This window comes from Dromiciops gliroides, chromosome 1, assembly GCF_019393635.1.
Source record: "Dromiciops gliroides isolate mDroGli1 chromosome 1, mDroGli1.pri, whole genome shotgun sequence".
NCBI lineage: Eukaryota > Metazoa > Chordata > Mammalia > Microbiotheria > Microbiotheriidae > Dromiciops > Dromiciops gliroides.
In genome coordinates, this window is record NC_057861.1 from 561353759 (window position 1) to 561379950 (window position 26192).

General features: G+C 37.6%; 1 protein-coding gene across 2 annotated transcripts in view; it reads left to right on the top strand.

Moving 5' to 3' along the window:
* Positions 1 to 26192, top strand: part of MOB3B (MOB kinase activator 3B) — a 291776-nt gene that overhangs the window by 98332 nt on the left and 167252 nt on the right. For both annotated transcript variants that reach the window (XM_043979420.1, XM_043979419.1), the window contains one exon: positions 6091 to 6707. In XM_043979420.1, coding sequence (XP_043835355.1) covers positions 6290 to 6707 — 418 coding nt within the window. In that variant the 5' untranslated portion in view covers positions 6091 to 6289. The remainder of the gene's footprint in view (positions 1 to 6090; positions 6708 to 26192) is intronic.

A 26192-nucleotide genomic window follows, 5' to 3' on the forward strand; every position in this document is an offset into this window, starting at 1 on the left:
GGATCTGAACCCCAAACTTCTGACTCCAGATGTTCTTTTAATTAAAAAAAAATTTTTTAGGGGGCAGCTACGTGGAGCAGTGGATAAAGCACCAGCCCTGGATTCAGGAGTACCTGAGTTCAAATCTGGCCTCAGACACTTGACACTTACTAGCTGTGTGACCCTGGGCAAGTCACTTAACCCTCATTGCCCCGCAAAAACCCCCCAAAAAACAACAAAAAAATTTTTTAAATGAACTGTGATTTCACTGGTTTAGGGGAGCAGTCTCCAAACAGTTTTGATCATGTACCTCAGTAGTAAAAGAAACTTTGCACACACATCTACAATATATGTATATTTATTTATATATGTGATATTGTATTAATATGTATATCATATAAAATATACACAAAACTATAAATTTAAAAGGGTGGGTGAGATTAAAATATGAAATTTAAAAAATGTCATTTTTTATTATATTAAACAGTACAAACCCCTTTTTTGCTCTTTCTAACACTACTATTATTTGTAGCAGGGAGGAAATTAGTGTAGCTGAAAAAATACAATTGTTTCCTATTCCTGTTTAAAACCGAAGGAGTATGTTTAGAGTATGGAAAATGATAGTGTGATAGTCATAGATATTGTTGTGATTTAAAGTATAAAATTCAGGAAGAGAATAAGTATTTATATAGCATCTACTATGTGCTAAGCACTTTAAAGATATCTCATTTGAACCTCATAACACCACTGTGAGTAAGATCGTATTATTATCTCCTTTTTGCAGTTGTGAAAACTGAGGCAAATAGAAGTAAAGTGACTTGTCCAGGGTCATGCAGCTAGTAAATACCTAAGTATAGCTTTGAACTCAGGTCTTTGTGACTTCTGGCCTAGTGCTGTATCCACTCTAATACCCTAGCTGCCTTGGAGGAAGAGGAAATTGAGTAGAGTTTGGACAAGTTATTAATTATATTTTTAGTGAAAGTAGTGTGATGATTAAAAAATGAGAGACATAGTTTCTGTGTAATTTAACCATTTTATTAATAAGGCAGACAGGTTATTAATAAAGGGACGGTCAATGATTGTCTCTCTCAGACCAAAGACCCCATGGTGGTGGAGTACAGGGTTTTTATACCCTCGAAACAGTAGGTGGTCAATGGGCCATGAATTGACCCCAACACAGAGAGATTATCTCCAGCTATCTATTCAAAGAATGTCCTCTTCAATTCCCTTCCACCCTAACCCAGGTCCCCATGGACTGAGAAGCCTAGCTGAGATTAAATGTAATTTCACTTTGAAGAAGAACTGGACCTTGGAATGGGGTGTGTGTGTGTGTGTGTGTGTGTGTGTGTGTGTGTGTGTGTGTGTGTGTGTGTGTGTGTGAGAAAAGTACTAACAAGGAGAGAGCACTGAATCTCCCCCAATATATTGGTTATTAATAATTATTTCTCATAACAGTATGACTAAAAACTTCATTATTTTTTGAAAATCTTGCTTCAACACTGTGATATAGTGATTTAGAAGTCTGGTTCTAAATTTGGTTTATTTAGATATTTGCTTTTTCAGCTGTTACAGCTGAAATAGGAAGAATCCATAGACTATAATTACCCAAACCCACAAAATACCATTTTAAAGTCAGTGTCATAATTGGTAGGTGAAAAGGTGTTGTTTAACTCTTCATCTCCTTACACTTAGAAGTTTTCCTCTCTATCCCTGAAAAACCTTGCAACAGAAAAAAAAAATGCCCTTAGGTCATGGTAGTGCTACTTTGTACAGGCTTTTCTGCATTCCCCTAATTGTTAATACTCCACCTACAGTAACTATAAGTAGCAGATGATCAGATTGGACCAAGGGGCCCTTCCATTAAGGGGCCTCTGGGCTCTGAGCTCAAGTGAACCAGGTTCTTTCCTGAGGGAGCTTGGCTTCTAAAGATAGGAATCAGATTGGCTCCTTCTTGTCACTGGATCTCTATGTCCCTACCTCAGCACCCTGGGGAATTGCTTCAAGTTTAGGTTTAGTTCCCCAAAAGAGATTATTTGAAAGGTTCACAGTGTTTAAGGTAGATAAGGTGTAGGGCAGCCATTAATTTCCTGGACTACAAAAGGAAATGCTTAAACATAAAACTCATAAGGGCTCATGGACAGAAATTTAAAACAAGACCAAGAAACCTCTTATACTATCCCAGACGTTTGATACTTAAAACATGAAACATTTTCAAGTATTGCTATCTTTACCTACGCTCTGCACTTTCTGATTGATTTCATCACTGTGCATGTCTTGGGATCAGCCAGGGCTGTTGATTATCTTTTTTCAAGAAGTATATAGTTGCTGAAATTTCCTCCTTAGAATTAGATTAGATTAGTTAAGCATTCATTAAGTTTACTATGCACTAAGCATCCTGCTTAACTGGGAATACAATCATCACAAATACCTGTCTTCTAGAAATTTACATTCAAAACTATAGGTATGGGGAAGGGCTGAACCTGACTAAGAGTGAACATAGCTGGGGTGTGTGCTTCCTCAAATGCAGGGTCCTGGGAAGGACTCACCAAATGAAGAAGGAAGCAGCAGGGTAAGGATCCTTTCTCTCACATTTGAGGTCTCAGAGAGACATGAATTGTCCCTACAAGCTCTACAGACTTGAAGAGAGTGACAGAGGATAAAATCATTCTTTTTAAGGCATATGGAATGGGGTGTGTATGTGAGGGAAAGAGACCAGAAAAAGCATTTATATAACATCTACTATGTGCCAGGCTTTTAAGTGCCGCATTTTTTTGTTGGTTTATTTGTTTGTTTTTCTTTTTTACAAATAATTAGCTCATTTTATCCTCATTACAACCCTGGTAGGTTGCTATTATTGACCCCATTTTACAGTTTAGGAAATTGAAGTCAGGCGACTTATCCAGGGTTGCATAGCTAATAAATGTCTGAGGCTGGATTTGAGTTCAGGTCTAATCAAAGCTGACAAGTGCTTTATCTATTGGGCCACCAACTACCATTCTTCCCAGCTTAGTGGCCAATCCTCTTGACATACCACTATTATAGCAGTGGTAGGAAGAACACAGAAATCAAGGTATCAACAAAGAAATTGGTTTGTTATTCCAAAGTGCAAGTCTTCCAGTAGTAAGCCATATGTATTAGTAAAAGTGGTCAAGGATGCTCAGCTCAGCTTTTGTCTTTCGTATCCACAGTTTCTGGTACATATTAGGTGCATAATAAATACTTGTCAGATTATGGACAGACATGCTTGTCAGATTGTGGCTTCAGCCAGAGAGGATTTGAACCCAGGTCTGTCTGACAAAGAGGTTGGCTTTTTATGCACTAAAGACATGCTGTTTTTCTTTTAATTCATTTTATATTCTTTTTTATTGATTTCTTTTTTATATTACACTTAACTCAAAATATATTCCTTCCCCACCTATACTAGGCAAAATATTCCTTACAAAAATAATAACAAAAAGCACCTTATTGAAACTAAGTAGCACAACATCAAGGCTGATGGAATATACAATATCCTATACTCACATATTCTATACTCATATAGTCTCCCACCACTACAATGAAGGGGAGGAGATGTATTTTCTCAACTTTTCTCTGAAATCAAGTCTGGTCATCATAACTACACTGCATTTAGTTTTGTGTTTTCATTCATTCTGTTTCATTGCTGTAGTCATTGTGTATATTGTTTCCCTTCCTCCACTTACTCCACTCTGAATCAATTCATTTGTCTTTTTCTGAATTCTTCATGTTATTTTTAGGGCATAATATTCCATTACAGTCTTGTACCTTTAGTCATTTTCTAATTGATGGACATCTACTTTGTTTCTACTTCTCTTCCACAGATAGTGCAACTATGTACACTTAAATATAAATGGGACCTTCCCTCTGCCTTTGAACTCTTTGGAGTATATGACTAGCAGGGATCTCTTGGTCATAGATTATAATCATTTTATACTGGAGGCTAGGTAGCACAGTGAATAGAGCACCAGGTCTGGAGTCAGAAAGACCCGAGCTCAAATTTAGCCTCAGACACTAGCTCTGTGATCCTGGGCAAATCACTTAACCTCTGTCTGCCTCAATTTCTCCAACTGTGGAATCAGGGTAATAACAACATCTACTTCCCAGGGTTGTTGTGAGGATCAAATGAGATATCTGTAAACTGATTAGTCAGTGCTTGGCTCTTAATATGTGTTATATAAATGCTTATCTCCCCCTCCCCCCATTTTAAAGAGCATCATTCCAAATTGCTGTCCAGAATGTTTTGACTAATGTATAGGTCAATCAACAACCAACAATTTAATAATATACCTGTCTTTCCATAATCATTCCTTCATTGACTTTTCATCTTTCGTATCTTTGCCAGTGTACTCACTGTGAAGTGAAACTTCGGAGTTGCTTTTCTGCATTTCTGTTGTGATTAGCAATTTGTAGTAGCCTTTCATATTTATTGTAAATTATTTTCAGTCCTTTTTTTTGAAACTGTTCATTCCTATCTGACCAGTAAATCATTGGAGAATGACTCTGGGTGTTACATAGTTTTTTTTTGTTGTTGTTGTTAATTCCTTATATATCTTGGTTATCAGACCCTTGTCAGAGATTTTTGATGCAAAGGCTTTTGGTTTTTTCCCCCTCTATCAATCGTTTCCCCTCTTATTCAAGCTACATTCATTTTGTCTGTATAAAAGCTTTACAATTTCATGCAACCACTTTAGAGACCTTTCCCCTATAATGTTACCCAGTGAAATGAGAAGTATACATAATGTTTCATCTTAACTCCAATTCATTCCAACAAGCCTTTATCAAGTCCTTACTATGTACAAGGTTCTATTCTAGCATTAGGCATAGAAAGATAGAAGTAAAAACAATCCCTACCCTTAAGCAGTTAATATTCTAATGGGCAAAAAATTTAAAAAACTATTTAGATATTGTACTGACACAATCCTTTTCATGTATTGTTAAGAATACTACAGTAGTTGTCAGAAATATAGAGCTGGAAGGGACCTTCTAAGCCATCTACTCCAATCTCCTTTTTTTATAAGTAAGGAAATTGAGGATGAGAGAAGATAAGTGAGTTGTCCAAGACTACATAGATAGAGTGGATATTAGAGGTAGAATATGAATTTAGTTCATCTGCCTTAACAGCTAGTGCTCCTTTAAAAAAGAAAAATTTATTGATACCGTTTGCTTTTACTTAACGATCCCCCTATATTTCCCCAATTCCTTCATCCCAGAGAATCATCTCATATAACAAAAGAATTTTTTTTAAAAAGATGACGGGGAAAAATCAGTGAAGTCAACACATCAAAAAAAAAAAAAATCTGAAAATAAATGCATTGTTCCACACCTCTATCTCATTTCTGCAAATGAGTAGAAGGAAGTTCCTTCTCTTATCTCTTCTCTGGGGTCATGCTTTCTTCTTTGTAATTAATACAAGTATTTATTTTCAGTTTTGTGGTAATTTTTCTTTCTATTATCATTGTAGTCATTTTCCATGTTGTTGTTTTTTTCCTGTGCCTTACCCTACTACACAATCAATCATATACACAGGGACTTGTTGGCTCTTTGGGTTTTAACCCCGTGTTCATAAGGCAAAAGTTTGGTTCCCTGAGAAAATCAGTTATGCTCTCCCTGCTTAATGGTTACAGACGACATTGCTGACTTAATAAAATGTGCTGCTACAAGGGTAGACCATGTAGGGAAATGGCAATAGCACAAATGCATTCCCCATGAAGAAAAAACAGTTCAGGTTGAGTGCCCTACTTAAGAGTTGTAGAGTCATTTGCACATCATCCCATTGATAGACATTATTTTGAGAAATGTCTTTAGATTGTGACTCTATTGGTAAAATCTAGCAGACTTTTGGCATTTATTCAAGTATGTTAATCTATGAATATGTGAGGATTTTTGTTTGGGTATTTTGTTTTCTTTTTGTTTGTTTTTTTTTGGGGGGAGGTTGCCAGTTTTGAAGAAATAACTCAGATTCACAGTTTGGTAGCTTAAACCCCTAATCTTCTTCTTCCAGTAAATAAAGGTCTAGTCATCTAGGAGTGTGCCTAGCTCACCTTTAATACCACATGGAAACCAGGAACTCACATATGTGTTTTTCCCTTCTAGCTTCGGGAACATGAGGTTTCTTGGGAAAACATTCAAAAGGAAGAGTGAAGGGAGCATTTAAAAGAGACCCGGAACAGTGGCTGCAAGGCTGGGGCCCGAGGGCTGGCAGTGGAAAACCTTTCTGAGCTGTGATATATCACCAAAAAGCTCTTGGTGCCTATTTGCCTCCTGCAAAAGAAGAGAAGAGGAAAATAAGACAATGTCAATAGCCCTGAAGCAGGTTTTCAATAAAGACAAGACCTTCCGGCCCAAGCGCAAATTTGAACCGGGCACACAAAGGTTTGAGCTCCACAAAAGGGCACAGGCCTCTCTGAACTCTGGGGTGGACCTGAAGGCAGCAGTACAGCTGCCCAGTGGGGAAGACCAGAATGACTGGGTTGCAGTTCATGTGGTAGATTTCTTCAACCGTATCAATCTGATCTATGGCACTATCTGTGAGTTCTGCACTGAGAGGACCTGTCCTGTGATGTCAGGGGGCCCAAAATATGAGTACCGGTGGCAGGATGACCTTAAGTACAAGAAACCTACTGCCTTGCCAGCCCCCCAATATATGAACCTTCTCATGGACTGGATTGAGGTACAGATCAATAACGAAGATATATTTCCTACCAGCGTAGGTAAGTCCCAAGTGTGGTGTCTTAGGTAACATTTGTGGTTGGAGTGCCCTCCATTTTCCATTGCTCTGAAATATTACTGCAGTTCCTAGATATTACTTTACATGCTGGATAGCAATGGTGCAGTGTTAGATTTGATCTTTCAAGCTTCTTAGGGGTTTGATCCTTTTGTTTGTTTCTTTTTTTTTTATTTTTAATTACAGTCACTCAGCTCTGTGTACTTCTTTGTTGAACTGCTAGTTGCAATTCATCTGATACTGCTGCTATTATACATATTATCCTGTCAGTACTTCTTGCCAAGTATTACATCCCAGTGATCTGTGTAGTAATGAAAAAATCAGGAAGTCAGCATTCTGGAGAAATAAAAGAACTGGATACTCTACCCTTCCTCAGTCTCCTTGTTGCCATTAAAAAAAAAATCAGAGATGTTCATTATAGTACCATTAAAGAAATGTAAATCCAGTTCTAGATCTCCAGGGTCCATGCATTGAGAATAAAATAGTGTTATTATGATTGTTTCTTCTGTATAAGCAGTCACAGTACTTATTCACATTTGGAGGCAGGAGGTGAGGAGACAATTTAATCACCACCCCCACTTTGTTGAACACCAAATGCCTTTTCAGAAAAGAGACCTAGAGTGAATCTGTCCATAGTATATATTGTACTATTCATTGGCTAGGCTCATTCACCATCCTACCCGTTAGACAGCAATTTCTTAAACCCTAACACATGCATGGCTTATCCTTCAGAGCAAAGTTAAATGTTTCTGAATTCATCAACTTTCCTGTGTATTTCTTGTTGCTTTACTCAATAGGGTTTGGTTTTCTGTTTTTTTCACCCTGTTTTGCGGGGGGAATAGCTTTGTATTTTCCTGTCCCCATCCTCAGTGGGATTTAATTTTCTCTGTTGCATTTTCTCAAGATGTAAACTTTCATTAAGGAAAAATAACCAGTATAATTACCAGTTCCTCAAACCAGTCTTTGCCAAACTGTTTCCTAGAGAATTCTCATGTCCTCCATTAAATTACAGGGATTTGGGGAGAATACTTCAAGACTAGTAATACTTCTCCATTTAAAATATGACATGCAAAAAAAAATAATAAAAAATAATAAAATTAAATAATAATAAATAAAATAAAATAATAAAAAATAAAAATATGATATGCTATGATATTCTGTATTGAAAAACTTACTATGGGACAGGTTTGGTTTTCCCCCCCTTTTTAGAAACAACCTTAAACTTTTCTCAACTTAGCCCCAGAATTCCCTAGAGCCCCTTTTATCCTAAGAGTGTTCCATGCCCTCAAGCTCTGGGACTAGCATTTATAAGCCTGTGTGACCAAAATAATTTCATAAATGCTCTCATCATTAATAGCATCGTCTTATCTCTCAAATACCATTACTAATTGCTCTCATCTTTTGTTAAGTTATTTTTTAGAAGAAACATTCTCACAGTATTCTTCTCTCCCTTTTCGAATTCCAGCTTGCTTTTCTTTCTCTTGATCTTTGGGCTGTCATTGTGAGCTATTGTCATGGAAATTATCCTGATGTCTAGAGAGGATCATATAAAAAGGGAGCACTCATCAAGCCAAGGCTTGATTAATGAGAATATGGAAGTCATATTAAGAATGGTGGCATTAAATCCAAGGCATTTTTCTTTGCTCCTTCCTGAGAATTGAGACATGCTTAAGCTTCATATGCAAACTGGAGAAAATGGAAAAGGAAAACAGATGACAAATGGTCTTTGCTTTGTATCTGTCTTCCTACGTAAGCACATAAACAATTGCTGATTTCTGGTGCTGAAAAATATAGGGGAAAGGAAAGCTTGGCTTAGTTCATATATTAGAGTAAAATAAAATATAGCAGACCCTTTTTATTTGGGGCTGAAAGCTTTTTCTTCTCCTTCACTCTTTCTCCCATCCCTTATCCCCTGTTTCCTTTGTTAAGAAGCTAACAAATGCCTCTGTCACAAAAAATGGGGACAACAGATCAAATCCCAAACCCTGCAGTGACTTCAAAAACAGGAACTGCTTCCTCTTCAGAAAAGCATCACAAGTTTAACATCCTTCACTGATAATGACTAAGATACAATAATAGAAAGGGAAAATCTTTTCACAGTCCACTGTCTGTTTAGGTGTAATGAGATGAAGTTAGAAAGATGGGATTTCTTAGTTTTCTGTATATAATAAGATTAAGCCTTAGTTCTGAACCTCTGAGAGAAATGAGGAGAAAAGCAAGACTTTCCCAACAAGCATTTGTACTTTTTCCCCTACCAGTTTCTTTGGGGATCAGAGGTCATGGAAAGATAGAGTTGAAATGGTTTGGAATGATCATTGGATCCAGCAATTCTTAAATTTTTTTAAATCTTAACTCCCTTTGTCAGTCTGGTGAAACCTATGAACCCTTTTCCCCAATAATGTTTTTATAGGTATAAAATAAAATGCAGAGGATCACAAAGGAAACCAGTGATGTTGAAATACAGTTATCAAAATGTTTTTTTAAAATGAATTCACCGCAAGTTAAGAACTTGATCCAATCCAACTTGTTCATTTTACAGATGAGCAAACTGAAGACCTCAGGCACAAAAACCATGCATGATTATCCCCTTCAAGCCAAAAGGACAATTTCCCCCTCTTCAGCCTTTGTTCATTTGGTGAGGGTTTTCCTGATAGTCCTGGGGTGAAATCTGAGATGGAATTAGTCTGAAAATCCCAGAGGAGATGTCCTTAACAGCCAATATTCAAGAAGATACTAGAGGGAAGGACAAGATGCTTATGTGATAGCAGCAGTGGGCCCCCATTTTTTCCCTTCCATTGTGAAAAAGAAAAAAAAACCTACCTAAGCATTATAATTGAGTATGAAGGCTTATCTTTAGGATGCTTACCCTGATTAAGGTACTCTGGCAGAATGTCTTACTTCAAGACCAAAGGCTGTCAGAATATACTAACTAGACAGTATCCCTAGCTCCATATCAGGTATATCCCAATTCAGGGACTTAGAAGCTGTGTAACAATGGGCAAGTCACTTAACTTCTCTGAACCTCAGTTTCCTTATTTATAAATTGTAAAATTTGTAATATTTAGACTACCTACGTCACAGACATGAGGAAATCACTTTGTAATCCTTAAAGGCCTATACAAATGTGAGAGGCAGTTGATATTTTGCCAGACACTTGATTATCTGAAATCTCCCAGAAGAGTACAGGGTAACATTTAAGAAGCATATTGCAATGTATTTAGTTTCTGTAATTTCTATAGAAAATCCTGTTCTGGTTGTTTTTCACAGAAACGCCTATTTTCATTTGAAGAGAGGGTTCCATTGTCAGGAATAACATTTTGTATGCCATGGGTTTTTTGAAGATACAAATATTTCCTACCACTCAGAACTGAGGCAGTTCAGTGATGCAGTGGTTGGAGTTTTTGACCAGGAGTCAGGAAGACTTGACTTCAAATTTGGCCTCAGAGACTATATTAGTGTGTGACCTTGGGCAAATCACATAACCTCTGCCTAGTTTCTTGTCTGATTCATCATTTATTATCTCTTCTGTCATTGTTTTTAGTTCAAAATTTCCCCCTAGCTAAAGTTCTTTAAGATAACTGATTTTATTTTCTTCTATTTTTTTGGTGTCCTTTTATATTCATGTCCAGTATCCATTTTTTTTTTTGAGCTTTGGGAAGTGTAGAATAAGATAATGATCAATCTAATTTCCATCAAATTGCTTTCCAGTTTACCAAAACTTCTTGTCAAATTGGGAGTCTTTCAGTAATTTATAGTTTTAAATCTGTCAAAAAGTGGGCTACTATTTTTACATGCTTCTGTTTCTTGCTTATCTAGTCTGTTACCTTGATCTACTTTATTGTTTTTTAACCAGTACCAAAAGTTTTGATTACTCTTTTATAATATACCATGAGATCCGCTAGTACTTTGAATAGCTGTATTACTTCAGGTGGTCTTGAGAATTTGGTACAGGTAGGTGCTATGGTGAATAGAACACTAGTTTTGGAGGTAGGAAGATCTGAATCCAAATGTGACCTCAGACACTGACTGGCTGTATGACCTCTGTTTGCCTCAGTTTCCTCATCTGTAAAATGGGAATACTAGCACTCTCCTCCCAGGGTTGTTGTAAGGATCAGATGAGCTAATATTTGTATAATGTCGCAGTGCCTGGTACACAATAAGTGCTATATAAATACTAGATAATAATAATATTAATTTTTTCACCTTCTTGAAAAGATTTTTACAGTTTTCTGTTACAAAGCACTTGTCAACTGAGACCTGGGCAGGATCAGAGTATCATAGATTCAGACCTAGATCATAAGACCATAGATTTGGAATTGGAAGGCATTTAGTCCAACCTCCTAATTTGCAGATGAAGAAACCAGTGCCTGGAGAGTCAAGGTATCTGCTTAAGGTAATAGAGGTAATAAGTGACAGGGCTGAAATTTGAACCTCAGGTCCTGTGACTGCCAGCTTTAGGTCTCCTTCCATTGCACCAAACTAGCTTCAGAGTTTAAAACCTCAACAATTTACTAGTGAAGATCATAGAGCTGGAAAGGACCTCAGAGGCCATAGAGTTCAGTCCTTTCATTTTACACATGAAGAAGTTAAGGCCCAGTGAGGTTAAGTGACTTGTCCAAGGTAACCCAGGTAATCTGTAAGTAATAGAAAAAGGATTTGAACCCAGGAACTTTCTCTGATTATAGAACAAATGTTCTTTCTACTCTACTATTCTGCTTCCTAGGGATTATCCTCAAAGGATCCGAATATTTACACCATACCTTGTTTATCCTAATTTGCTTTATTTGGTGACCATTTTTATTTAGGAAATTATCAGAATTGAAATAACAAGGAATATTTTAAGCCAGAACTACAGGTTGAGTAAAGATCTTCCCATTATCTTGGGTTCAGATCAATCTTGAGGGCATCTGATAAACTTCCAAAGAACATCTCCTAACTTGCCTCCAAATTTGGGCATAAACAGGTTTTGTATCATAATATTCAAGGATGTATTCTGCTGAGCAAATATTACCTCCTTGAAAGAAAGCATTGTTTCATTTATTGTATTTATATCCCTAGTTTCTAGCACAGTGCTTAGAGCTTAATAAATATTTATTGATTAGTTGATTACTTAATCTATACCACTACCTGAGAATCAGTATTCTTTCATGAAATGGCCATATTCCTTTCCTATATCTGGTTGATTATGGAGTAAAATTAAAACAATGTTAAACAACCACACAGTATAATAAATAATACATGGTTAGTTGGCCCACCTTCTTTGCATGACTTCTGAAAAAGGGTCTAGGGAATCCATAGTCAAGGGTGGTAGGAAACAGGAAGGCAAGAATGATGAAGACACAAACCACATGCAAGACAGTTTGGCCTATATCGCAAGGAGAATTGCTGGCTGTCCTTACCCGCACTCAGATCACCATTACCTGTGCTATGTAATATTAATAGGTCTTTATCTCAGGTGACAAGTTGTTATATCTCAATTCCAGCTGGAAAGGGTAATTGGATACTTGATATTATGTGGAAGGTAGAGGTAAAAAACATTAGTGCTTCAAAAATAAAATTATTAGAAGCTTTTAACTCGATTTTAACCATGACTTCCAGTATTTAATCTAGCAACAGTGGCATTAAAACCCACAAACTGAGACGGGGAATGAAAATAGCTGGTCAGGAGACCCTAATTTTATTAAACACTTGGTTAGTAAAATGGAATTATAACTAAAGTATAGTTTTAAAATCAGTCAATTCAGTTTAGTAATTCACTGAGCATTTATGAAGCACTTTTTGCATAAAAGGAACCATGCTAGGCAACAGAGGTACATACACAAAAAAGAAAAGCAAACCTCACACTTAAGAATTCAGTTTCTGCTATGAAACATTGTTCCCTCGGTTTTTGGTTACGTAATGTATGGGAATTGAAGTTGGGCATAGGAGTCAGAGCCAACCTGATGACCAAGATGTCGGATAGTTGGAGTTTGTAGATGTCTGGCATATGACCTGTATATCACATGTAACATTTATGGTGCACATCGAGTAGATATCTACCTTCTTCTCCCCCTGCCCCATGTGTTTTTGCAAACAGAAGGTACTTGCATAATAAATAATTGCTGATTAATTTGAGCTTTCCAAATTGATTAGTAAACATGTTTTCCTGAAAACTATATGTGAATAGAATCATCACCCTTTAAATAGTCAGCTCTTTTAGCACAATTGAAGAATCTTTTGGTAATGTACTCAATCACAATCTCTGATTTTATATAGTTAGAAAGTGAATATTTTTGTCTTAGTTTTATAGAATGTGCCATATAACAGTAGTACCTGTAGACCAGATTAGAATGTATGCCATTCCTTCATCTTGTGTGTGTGTGTGTGTGTGTGTGTGTGTGTGTGTGTGAATTGGGGTTAAGTGACTTGCCCAGGGTCACACAGCTAATAAGTGTTAAGTGTCTGAGGCTGGATTTGAACTCAGATTCTCCTGAATCCAGGGCCAGTGCTCTATCCACTGTGCCACCTAGCTGCCCCCTGTCTTTGTCACCATACTTGTTGTCAACATCATTTGTGTGAAATCTTTGTGCTAGGTATTGGGGATACAAACATATGTAAAACATTGACCAAGGGCTCAGTCCAGTTCACCCAGGCTCTGATGACTCTTGAAATTATTCCATCTCATACTTCATGAACTACATTTGACTTCCTAATCTCTGTTGTTGCTCTGGGGACAGACAGGCCAATTCTGTCCAGGCTTTCGGTAAGGACTAGGCCAAGTACTATAGGATACTTGATATATTCCTACATTGACGCCAGAGAGCTTCAGGATCCCCTCCCATTTCCAAGCTTGTTTCATGGGGGGAAGGGGAACCTTCCTTGAGGGGAAGAAGGGTTCATGTTCATTCAGATGCTTACTCAAAACAAAAATGGCCCTGTAAAGTTACCATATATATACCAGCTGTAAGGCCATCTGGCTTTGCAATAATCATTATGGGATTTACCGGACCAGAAAGTGTCTCTATTTATACCCAAGGTGTCAACTTACTGTCCATTAACATCTTTGCCAGGAAGATGGGGCAGGGAGAAGAAATGAGTCTGGAATCAGGCCATTTGCTACTTTGTAGACCTCTTGTTTCAGGTTTAATTAACTAAGCTTTCTGTCATATATCAGTTATCAAGTTCAATTGAGAGACAGCATGGTGTAACAGACAGGCTCAGGGTCAGGAAGAATTGATTTCATGCACTAGATGGGGGATCCTGGACAAATGGCCTGATCATTTAGTGCCCCCAGGCAACTCTAAGACTTAAGCCACAGAACATTTGTAGATCTGGGCCAGTAGAGGGAGTTTCTTCTGAGATCTATTCCTCCCTCCCCCAAGCTCCCTTTTTCTATAAAGTCCAAAATCATTAGTTTGGTATTCAATGCCCTTTATCTAGCCTACCTTGCAATACTTAGCTGTCATTGCTTCTTACATAATACACTCTAGTTTTAGGCAAATTTACTTACTCACTTTTGAATCACTGTCTACTGAAGTTGCCTTAAGCATTCTCATCTCTGCCTTTGCTCTTACCAGTTCTTCTGACTGAAATTCTTTCTTATCCACACCTAAAAATCACTAACTTTTTAAGACATTGCTTACGTATCCCTTCCTTTATGATTTATTCTCTAAGCACTCCAACCCACAGTGAATAATCAGAGATTGGTTGAATACATTACCTAAAGATCCCTTTTCTGAACTCCTAGAAAACTTACTTGACTCATCCTTGATATAACTTAATCTTCCTTGTCATTATCTTCCTTAATTAACTTTTCATGTTTGTATGTCTTTGTTCCCCTTGAGGAAAAGAAGTGTGTGTGTGTGTGTGTGTGTGTGTGTGTGTGTGTGTGTAAACAGAAACAGAGGTGCCCAAAACAAAAATAGGGAATGTTTAATGAGAAAGGTAAGTGATGAGTCCAATTTGGGGTGTTTTGAGTTTGAGGTAAGAATAGGTGGAGATGTCTAGGGGTGTGTGGCAGAATTGGAGTTGGTTAGGAAGACATGGGTTCAGATTCTGTCTCTGACACTCACTAGCTTTGTGGCCACGGGCAAGGCATTTGACTTCTGTGAGCCTCAGTCTTCTCATCCATAAAACTGAAATAATCTGGAGTATTGAATTGAATTGGTGAATTGAATATCTGGAGTACCTACTTCATAGGGTTCTGAGGATCACAGAAAAATGCAGAATTAGGTTGTAAATTTTAAAGTGTTAAATAAATATAAAATATCATCTTACATAGTAAATATATGTTAAAAGTTGAATGATTCAAAATGATATGTGAACTTAATGTATTTTCAGTTATCCTCATCTACTTTCTCCCTAACTAGTATATATGTCTTTATAACTCCATTCTTGCCTTTTCTCAATTCATTCTAATAATCCTGCCTGGCCAATCTTTCTTTCTTTCTTTTTTTTGGTCAGGCAATGGGAGTTAAGTGACTTGTCCAGGGTCACACAGCTAGTAAGTGTCAAGTGTCTGAGGCCGGATTTGAACTCAGGTCCTCCTGAATCCAGGGCTGGTGTATTATCCACAGCACCACCTAGCTGCCCCCAGGCCAATCTTTCTTAATCTGTTTATGACATTCCTTTGCTCAAAAATCTTCAGTGGCTCCATTTTGCCTATAGCTCCATTTAATTCTACAAATACTTACTGAGTGAACGCGTTGCCTTAAATGATGATCTATGGGCTAAAATGAAATAATTTCTGCCATCAGTCATAAAGGGAAGGTGGCTCATGAGTACATAGTATTATATAGGGGAAGAGTGAGGGAGTTAAAGAAGAACACAAAGAACTCTGGGAATACGTGAGGAGGCAGTGAACATTGACAACTAGAACCTTGGAGGAAAATTCTGAACGACAGAGATGAGGAGAGAATACGTTGCAGGGATCAAATTATATAAATTGTATACATTGTATATTTGTATATATACAAATTGTATAAATGCAAGCAACATAGTGCCCTCAACAAGGTTTGGGGGGAAAGCCAGTTTGATTGGAACAGAGAATGTTTGAACAGAAAGAATATGGAGGGTTGGAAAGACTGAAACCAGATTGTAGATGCTGGACTGAGAAGTTATTGTTTATCCTAGAGACAAAAAGGAGTAACTGAAAATTTTTTAACTGGAGTAAAATGGATGAATCTATAGCATGGCAGCTATGTGATGGATGGATTAAGGAAGGCAAGTACTACTGTCTGAGAGACCAGTTAGAGTGCTGTTCTAATCATCACAGTCTAAAGGTAATGAAGACCTGAACTGGGGATGGTGGTGGTAGTAGTGTGAACGGAGAGAATATAAGTGTGAGAAATGCTTTGGAGGCAGAATTAAGATTTAATAAAATAACTGATCTAATATGGGGATGAAGGGGAGAAGTCAAGTTACAAACCTAGGTGAGTGGGAAGATGGCAATGTTTTGAACAGAAATTGGGAAATTTGGAGAAAGATCAGATTAAGTAGAGAAGATGAGACCAGTTTGGGTCATGTTGAGTTTCAGGTGCCTACCAGATAGAAATGTCTAGTGAGCAGTTAGAGATATAGAGCTGAACTTCCATATGGAGTGATATTATGCTCAGATAGTTTGGGAATCATTTGTTTAGAGATAATAATTAAACCTATGGAAGCTGATGAAATTATCAAGGTAGAAAGAAGTGGGCCCATATTAGAGCCTTAGGGGTAGAAAAGAAATGGTAAAATGGCAAAGGAAACTGAGAAGGAACAGTCATAGAGGAAGGAGAACCGAGAGAAAGCAGTGTCATATAATCAAAGGAAAGCTGGGTATTCTCAGCCCTCCTTGGATTATGTGACATTGCTCAAGAGGCTTTGATGGATAGTGTAAAAACCTTCAGAAAGTTCAAGGAAAATGAAGTTTGAGAAAAAGCCATCAGATTTAGCAATTGGGATGATCAGTCAATTAATAAGCATTCATTTAAGCACCTCTTAAGTGCCGGTTACTGGGAATACAAATACAAAGAATGAAGCAATCTTACTCTCGTGGAGTTTACAGCCTGATGGATCATTGGTAACTTTTTAAAAAATATAATAAACCTTTTTATTTAAAGTTTTAAGTTCCAAATTCTATCCCTTCTCCTCTCCCTCCCTTCCCTCTCCCTGACGTAGTAAGCAATCAGATATAGGTTATACATATACAAATATGTAAAACATTACTATATTAGTCATTTTGTATAAGAAAACTCAAATAAAAGAAAAAATAAAAGAAGTAAAGTGAAAAATAGCATGCTTCAGTCTGTGTCCAGTTAATATCATTTCTTTCTTTGGAGGTGGATAGTATGTTTCATCATTAGTCCTTTGGGATTGTCTTGGATCATTATATTGCTGAGAATAGTTGTCATTCACAGTTCTTCATCCAACAGCATTGCTGTCGCTGTGCATGCACAGTATTCTCCTGGTTCAGCTCACTTCACTATACATCGGTCCATATAAGTCTTTCCAGACCTTTCTGAAATCATCCTGCTTGTCATTTCTTATAGAACAATAATATTCCATCATTGGTAACTTTTGAGAGAGTATTTTCAGTAACATTATATTGATTATTTATTAATTTATTAATAAGGGTTGAGAAATGAGTGAGTGAGTAGTGAGATGGTGAAGGTTGCATATTTAGATGACTAGAAGTTTAAAAGTGAAAGGGAGGAGAAAGATGGCAATAGCTCAGGATGATTTCAAGAACAGGATTTGAGGTGTGAAATAGGGGAGTCAAGAATGATTTCTCAAGTGTAGGAGAGCATTTCATTTCTTGATCCCTGGTTTCAAGTCTCTGGATCTATGAGAGCAGCTTACTTTTATGAAGCTTCTGGCCTGTGATTGACAATGAACCATTGAAGGTGACAGGGAGCCCCAGCAAACCCAAGTCTGGCCACATCTTGACCACTTCTCTCCTCTTCTTCCTCCTTATTTTTCTCCTCCTCTTCCTCCTCCAACTGAGCACATTGTCTACCTTAATAATTGCTTGTTGATTCACTTTTTTTTTCGTGGGGCAATGGGGGTTTACCCAGGGTCCCACAGTCAGTAAGTGTCAAGTGTCTGAGGCCAGATTTGAACTCAGGTCCTCCTGAGTCCAGGGCCAGTGCTTTATCTAGTGTGCCACCTAGCTACCCCAGAATGACTTTTAAGTCAGGGGAATTATTTGTGGGGGCAATAGAGAGAAAGGATATATATTAGGTGACCAAATCCTTGAAGTCTAGATTAAACTCATGTGCAGTGCCAATCCCATGGCCTCTTTATATATCACAGCGAAAGATGAGGCTCACCTAAGAGATATCCCTGCTTTGGACCAAGGTGAGCAAGCAGGAAGCAGTAGCATCAGAGTTTCCACCCCTATTCTTTATCTGAGGGAGCCATGACAACAATGACCAATTCTTCTTTTGATGTCCAGAGCCTACTACAATATGGCACCACCTTGAATATGCCCTATGCTTTATGTCTTTATGCTCTTGCTCACACTATCATTCCTCCTGCTTGGAATGTCTTCCCTTTGCCTCTTGAATTCTTACCCATCTTTAAAGTGCAAATCATAAGATGATAGAATCACAGAGCTAGAAAGGAAGATCTTAGATTTCATTGAGTCCGACTGCTTCATTTTATAGAAAAGGAAATTTTAAAAGGTTAAGTGAGTCGCCTGGGTCATACAACTACTGAGTGTTAGAGGCAAGATTGACTGATTCCAAGTCCAGCTACCTACCTCACTACTCCTCACATATCCAACATTGCCTCAATTATTATTCATTTATTAGTTCAATTTAATTTAATAAATTTATTTAAAGGCCTTTTCTGATCTCCTTAGCTAGTATCCTTTTCTCTTAGACCTCACATAGTACCTTGTTTTGCTGTGAAATTATATAAATAGTATTACTATATAGTAGTATGTACTATATATGCTTGTAGTATTTTTAAAGAAATTATGCAATAATAAATTATGTACTATGGGCATCTGTGTTTTTGTCAGGGACCCATATTTTATCTACAGTTTGTATCTTCTTCAGTGCCTAACATGAGGTTCTGTATACAGCAAGTATTTGATGAGTGTGTTTTTTTGTTGAACTGAATTTGTCACGTAATGGAATCATCAGATTTTCTGTTCAAGATTTGATTGTTTTTTAGATTATTGATCCCAGACAATATATGGATGTGTATACCACTCCATTGTAGCTATAATACATTTATACATCTAGTTAAATATTTTTATGCCAAATTTCAGGGTATTGTCTGAACTTTTATTTTTACTAGGATCTGCTTAAAATTAATGGCTCAGATGAATTTTGACAGCTTTTTTTGTGAGTTCAGATGCCATTTTCACTATCAAATGAAACCCTCTACAAGAAGTGACCATTCCTTCAACCTCCCATAGCACTGGGAAATATACTTCTGAAACTTATGAAGGAGGAAGGGAACAAGCATTTATTAACATATTTACTATGTGCCATATACTCTACTAAACCTTCTACAAATAATGTCATTTGATCCTTGCAACAACCCAGGGAGCTAGGTGCTGTTAGCATCTCCATTTCACAGCTGAAGAAACTGAAGCAAACAGGTTGAGTGACTTACTTAGGATCACACAGCTAGTAAGTGTCTTAAACTGTATTTAAACTCTGGTCTCCCTGATTGCTGGTCCAGTGCTCTCTCCACTGTGCTATTGACCATGTTCTGTCCTTGTATTCTATATTTGTGTTCATATCTTATCTCCCTTACTAGTTTCAGTATGTTGGGGAATGCAAGCACACCTCACCTATAGCCTGTGCCTGTCCTTGCTTACTAGATTGTAAACTCTTTAAGGTCAGATTATAACTTCTTAGCTTCAGCAGAGCCTTAGAACAGGGCTTCTTAAATTTTTCCACTTGGAACAACTTTTTGCCTGATAAATTTTTATGCCACCCTGGGTGGCATAAAATAGGTATACATAACTTTTTGCTGTTCCCAAATTTTTCATGACTGTCACATTCAGTTACAAGATCCTATATGAGGTTGCAACCCACAATTCAAGAAGCCACTCCTTAGAGTGGATTAGATAAAGAAGTAATTCTCTTCAGCAGTGGTATTGATATCTAACCCAGAGTGTAGGAAAACTCTTGAGTCCTTCTGCAAGGTAGGAGTTGATGAATTGGTAAGATTTCACTAATTAGTTCCCTCAAGCAAAAAATATTTTTTAAAAATTCCTGTTGACTTTTCTGGGCCATAGAAGAATGGAGAAGACAGCCTAAGGGATCTTCTCTTATCTCAGTGGAAGAGTAATGGGAATAATTATGCTAAGAAATAAAGTACCTAACCTCTTGGGAGGTTACCTGTCTGAGAGTTGATGTCTCATGGGTATGGGATGTCTGCTTACTTAAGCATGATTTTCCCCTCTCTTCTTTCTATTGAAAATGTGGATTGCTCAGGGATATAGAAAGGAGGAAAGACTTAAGAGGCAGCATTCTAGAGGGGAAGGAGCACTGGATTTGTAGTCAGATACTGCCTGTCAGTTACTGCTTGGGCAACTGACCTTGAAAAAAAATCATCTCATTTCTCTGGGCCTTAGTTTCCTAATTTGTAAAATGAGTTTGGACTAGGTAGCTCTTAATGCCCCTTCCAGTTGTAAATTGCGCTGGATAGAGTGCTGGGCCTGGAGTCAGAAAGACCTGAGTTCAAATTGAGCCTCATACACTTACTAGTTGTGTGACCCTGGGCAAGTCATTTAACCTTGTTTGCCTTAGTTTCCTCATCTGTAAAATGAGCTGGAAAAGGAAATGGTAAACCATTCAAGTATCTTTGCCAAGAAAACCCTCAATTGGGTCACAAAGAAATGACTGAACAACAGCAACAAATGGTCCTATTAACTTTTTTGTTTTGTTTTGTTTTGTTTTGTTTTTACAGGCAATGGGGGTTAAGTGACTTGCCCAGGGTCACACAGCTAGTAAGTGTCAAGTGTCTGAGGCCGGATTTGAACTCAGGTACTCCTGAATTCAGGGCTGGTGCTTAACCACTGCGCCATCTAGCTAAATGTATTTTATTTTATTTTATTTTTGCAGGGCAGTAGGGGTTAAGTGACTTGCCCAGGGTCACACAGCTAGTGTCAAGTGTCTGAGGCCAGATTTGAACTCAGGTCCTTCTGAATCCAGGGCCAGTGCTTTATCCACTGAGCCACCTAGCTGCCCCCCCCCCATTAACTTTTTAATGCTTGGATACACTGATACTTTAGGCTGTAATTTTCTTGAAACATGCTTGCCATACATGGGTATCCCTTCTGCTTCTCTCGAACTTCCATTCACAGATAGCCTCTGAAGAGGCAGAGGAGGGGCAGGGGTATAGAGTCTAATTTGTTTTGTTTTGAGGGATCAGAGTAAAGAAGCAGTGCCAAGGGGGCATGAAGATGCTGCTCCTGCTCCTTCAGAATTCTCAAGCTTCTTGGTGTGTGTTGTCCTATGGATCTAAACTACACTCATAATTCATAAAGAAGGAGATGGATAAATTGGAATGGTTCCAGACAAGGGTAACAGTATGGTTATATACTGGGGATGTTTAGCCTCTCAACCCCTCCTAACCTGTCACTTGACCCCTCTGAGATTTAGCTTCCTCAATTATAAAATGGGTGTCAAAATAGCACCTACTTCATAGGGTTGTTGCAAAATAAAATAACAGTTGTAAAGCATTTTGCAAAGTTTAAATCACCATGTAAATGCTAGCTGGTATTAATTAGCATGCAGAAAAGATTTAGGAGGATATTTTGCTTTGGTGGAATGTTTGAAGTGATGTCTTTGATGTCTTCTTGGTGCCCAAGAAATTAGAGCAAGGAGTGAAAACTGCAGAGACAGGTTTCAGTTTGAAACCTGGAAAAATTTCCTAATGATTAGAATTGTCTCAAAGAATGGGCTATCTTGAGAGGTAGTGGGTGCCCTTCATTGTAGAACTTCAAACAGAGACTGAATGATTGTTGGGAACGTTATGAAGGACATTCTTGTTTAGATGTGAGTTAAACTAATTGGCCTTTAATGTCCCATCCAGTGCTTTGATTCTGTAAGTCTAAAGCATCACGAATGGTTGAAAAGATCCCTAGAACTAGGATAAAAACTTAAGGAAGATGCACTAAGGATAAATAAAAGCAAAAGGAAACATAGTTTTACATGGCGTGTAGTAAATTTATAGACCTTTACTAGACTGTAAGCTACATGAGGGGAGGGACCACTATTTAGTTTTTCCTTTAGCAATTAGTATAGCACCTTTCACTTATAGAAGTACAGCTCGGTCCTGATTAGTGCGAATGATGACTCTTCTGAAGTGGATCCTTATATTAGGATTTGTACTATTTAGAGTTACAATTATGTAATATGTATTCATGGTTCTAGCCCAATGGAATATTTGCCTTTGTTGAATAGGGGAGTCACCCCCCCTTGTGACCTGTACAGTTTTTAAAAAAATGAAAAGCTTGACAAAAAGTTTAGCCAAATTCATGGCTGCAAATTCATAATAGACTAGCAAGGGAAAATGGGCTATTTGATTGTGCATTGTGATCGCTCAGCTTGGGCATCACAAAAATAATACCTTGATGCTTTTGAGTCAAAAACGAAATATGGTGGTGCTTAATGGATCATTGGATGGATCCAAAGTAATCATGGTTGTTCTTTTATATTCCTGTTGCTTACTTGATTTTTATAACACTTTTAAACTTGCTGGATAGCATATTTAATTAAAATAAGTTAAAAGCTATCTCATACTGTGATTTAACCTGGGAACAGTTACAGATACCCTTGTATTTAAGCAGAGTTAAGGGATTATGGGTTCTATATCTCACGTCAGTAGGAATGGGTTTTCAAGTTTATTGTTTAGTTGTTTGTTTTCTGGAAGTTGATAGATTTTCACTGGACCATGGAAAAGTATTCAGTATGTTTCTTGTTTGTGAGTTGCAAACATTTTCTGATACAACTGATCCATGACAGGAGAGAACACAAATTGAAGCTAACTGGTCCATATGGGAATGAGAACAATTACTGTTACCTTCCTAATACCATGTTCTAGTCAATTATCTAACCAATCTAGTTACTAATTTGTATTAAGTCAGAATAAAAGACTTTAAAGTTCTTGGTTCATCCTTGGTTTCAAAAAATATTTTTAAAAATTCTAATTGAATCATGTCTGCCTAGATAGTTAGCTAGTTTGCTAGATTTGTTATTTTTCCAGACCTTAAGTGGTTCAGGGAATCTCCATTAAGTAGTATTTTTCCATCAGTGACCTCATTGGCTGCCATAGTTTCAATTATCATCCTCCCATGCTGATGATCTCAGATCTACTTATCTAGTCCTAACCTCTCTCTCCTAATTTCCAGGCTTGAATCTCTAATTACCATATCAAACTGGATGTCCCCATGGCACCTTAAACTCAACATGTTTAAACTAAACTCATTATCTTTCTCCCCAAACTCTACAACCTTCTTAACTTCCTTATTACTATCAAGGATGCCATCATCCTCCCAGTTGGCCAGACTGAACTACTCACTTTCTCTCACCGCTTCTAACCCCAACCCCCAACCTATTATCATGGCTTAATGATTCTACCTTTGTGCATCCATTGTATATGCCCCCTTCTCTCCTCTCTTATTACTACTACCCTGGTGAAAGCGCTCATCTCCTCATACCTGAATTATAATAATAGCCTGCTGGTTGGTCTCCTTGCCAGTGGTCTCTCCCCACTCCAGTCCATCCTCTCTACTCACTGATCATAAAGCAGCCGTCTGACCAGGACACCTTACTATTCAATAAAGTCCAGTTACTCCCTAACCCCTCCAAGATCAAATATAAAATTCTCCGTTTGGAATTCAAAATACTTTCCAATATGGCTCCCTCCTACCTTTCCAGTCTTTTTATACCTCACTCTCTTCCCCCACACTCTGTAATGCAGTGACACAGGACTCCTTGTTGTTCCTCACACAAGATTCTCCACTTCCAGACTCAGGACATGTTCACTGGCTGTTCCCCATCTCTGTAAAACTCTCTCTTCTCATCTCTATGTCCTGGTTTTCATCATGTCCTAGGGAAAGTTCCCTCTTCAATATGAAGCCTTTCTTGATTCCTCCTTCATGTCTTCCCACCATGGATTTTCCTCTAGTTCATTCCTATTTATATTTTGTTTATATATATATATATCTATATAGATATATATAATATATATATATATATATATATATATATATATATATCATCTCCCCTACTAGACTGTGAGTTCCTTGAGCAAAATAATTGTCTTTGGCTTTTCTTTGTATCCCCAACACTTAGCACAGTGTAGAGCACAGAGTAGGCATTTAATAAATGCTGATCAAGAGACTGCCCAATTAGTTTGTAATTTACAATCTTAGAGAGTTGCCTAGGGCACTGAGATTCGAATGACTTGTCTGGGACACATTTAGCATGTGTCCCTGAGAGAAATTGAGCCCAAGATTTCCTAATCCCAACTCTGCCCTACACTTGTCATTGTAATCCATTCATTCATTCATTCATTCTCTCTCTCTCTCTCCATCTCTCTCTTTCTCTGACCCTGCCCCCAGTCTCTCTTCCACACAAGATTATACATGTATATTATACATGTATGTATGTATGTATATAGAAACACACAGAGAAAAGAAAAAGTTTTCAAATTGAAGCAAAAAAAGTTCACTGTGTTTGTAATAATAATTGATAGAGTCCTTGAGGGATAAATGCTAGCCAGGGCTCTGTTACTTCCTTATTAAATCCTAAATATTTGAATTTTGACTCATGGTCTGCTACATGGGAAACTAAGGGAATTGGTGCCAATGGGAAAAACACTCCAATTAACGAGGTGAGACAGATAGTTAAATCAGTTCCATGTGTGCAGTTTCAGTGAAGGTCAAAGGAGTATTTTTGTATGTTTTTAAGAAAAAAAAAGTTTTAGAGACTTAAAAAAAGTCCCTATAAGATTTAATTCAATCTTCACAAATATTTAAGTACCTATTCTATGCAAGTCATATATTCTAGTTATCCCTAGAATACGATGCTCAATTCTTATGTGACCTTACTTCCCTGATCCTTTGTAAGGGGGAAAGATAAAAGCATTTATTAAGTGCCAACTATGTGCCAGGCATTGTACTAAACACTTGGACACAACATTATGTTATTCAGTCCCCGCAACCCTGTGAGGTAGGTGCTATGATGGTCCCATTTCACTGTTGAGAAAATTGAGGCAGAGAGAGTTTAAGTGACCTGCCCTGAGTTACACAGCTAGTGTTTTGAGGTTCAAATTTGTCCTCAGGTTTTTCTGATTCCAGACCCAGTGCTCTATTCACTGTGCCACCTGGATGCCTCTTAAACTTTGTAATGTAATGGAAAATGAAAGGGTTGGCCTCCGAGGTCTCTTTTAGCTGTAAATCTATGAACATGTGATACAGTAACCTAAGAGTTTACCAAAATCTACTCCAGAACTTATAGGATACCTGTCAAATTTCAGGAACATTGCAGCTTTTAAAATATAGTCTTGTGTTCAAAGTGGCACATATTTGTATCTATTCTTCCTTTCCTATTCCTATTTAAATAGTAAACTAGTACAATGAAAAATGAGGATATAGGCTGGTCTGATTTATAGTTTTAGGAATCTTCAAACTTTGGTGAACATTTAGCAAACCTAATAAAAATGAAGCTTGTGTGCCCCCAAGCCACTCCCAGCAGAGTTAATAGGGGTTTCTAATATGAACTGCTTAAAATACTTTACTGCTGTTATTTCCAGGTCAGTTATAAAGTTGACAATTGACACTTTGGGGCCAATAGACTTGTTTTTAGTGCTAAAAACATAAACACATATTGACTGAAAAATAATGGTGCAAACCCATTTCATTGCTTTACTTTAGTAATTCACAGGGCTTGATAAAGCTTAGTGTTCTTTCAGGTGCTACAGGTGTGCATTTTATCACAAGCTTTACAATTCTAAAGGTACTTGATAGCATTTGGTTTCTGGGGGAAGTTGGTTATAGGTCTGTGATCATTTACAGAAAGACCCTTGGAGCTGCCACTCAAGCCTTTTAAATGTAAATATTTTAGCCATTTTTTCAGAAAAATGGTGACAGGGGGAAGATGGAATGTCTACTGCATCATAAATTCTGGTTGGTTTGGTTGAAAAGTAAGTGGTAGTGGGGGAATTGATGGGAACATGACTGACATGAAAAGATTGGAGACATGGGAGCCAGTGAGTCCATTAGGTTTAGGATTTGGGCAAACTGGGAGAGCTGGGAAACTGAAGAAGAGCTGGGCTTAAAACTGTAGAATCATAGATTTAGAATTGGCAGGGACCTGACAGGTCATTTAATCCAGCACCCTCATTTTGCAGATGAGGAAAATAAGATCCAAAGAATTTAGATGACTTACCCAAGGTCACACAAACAGTAACTGGCAATTCCAGGTCCCTCTGACTTCCAGTATAGTACATTTTCCATTACACAGTGATGACTTGAATGTGA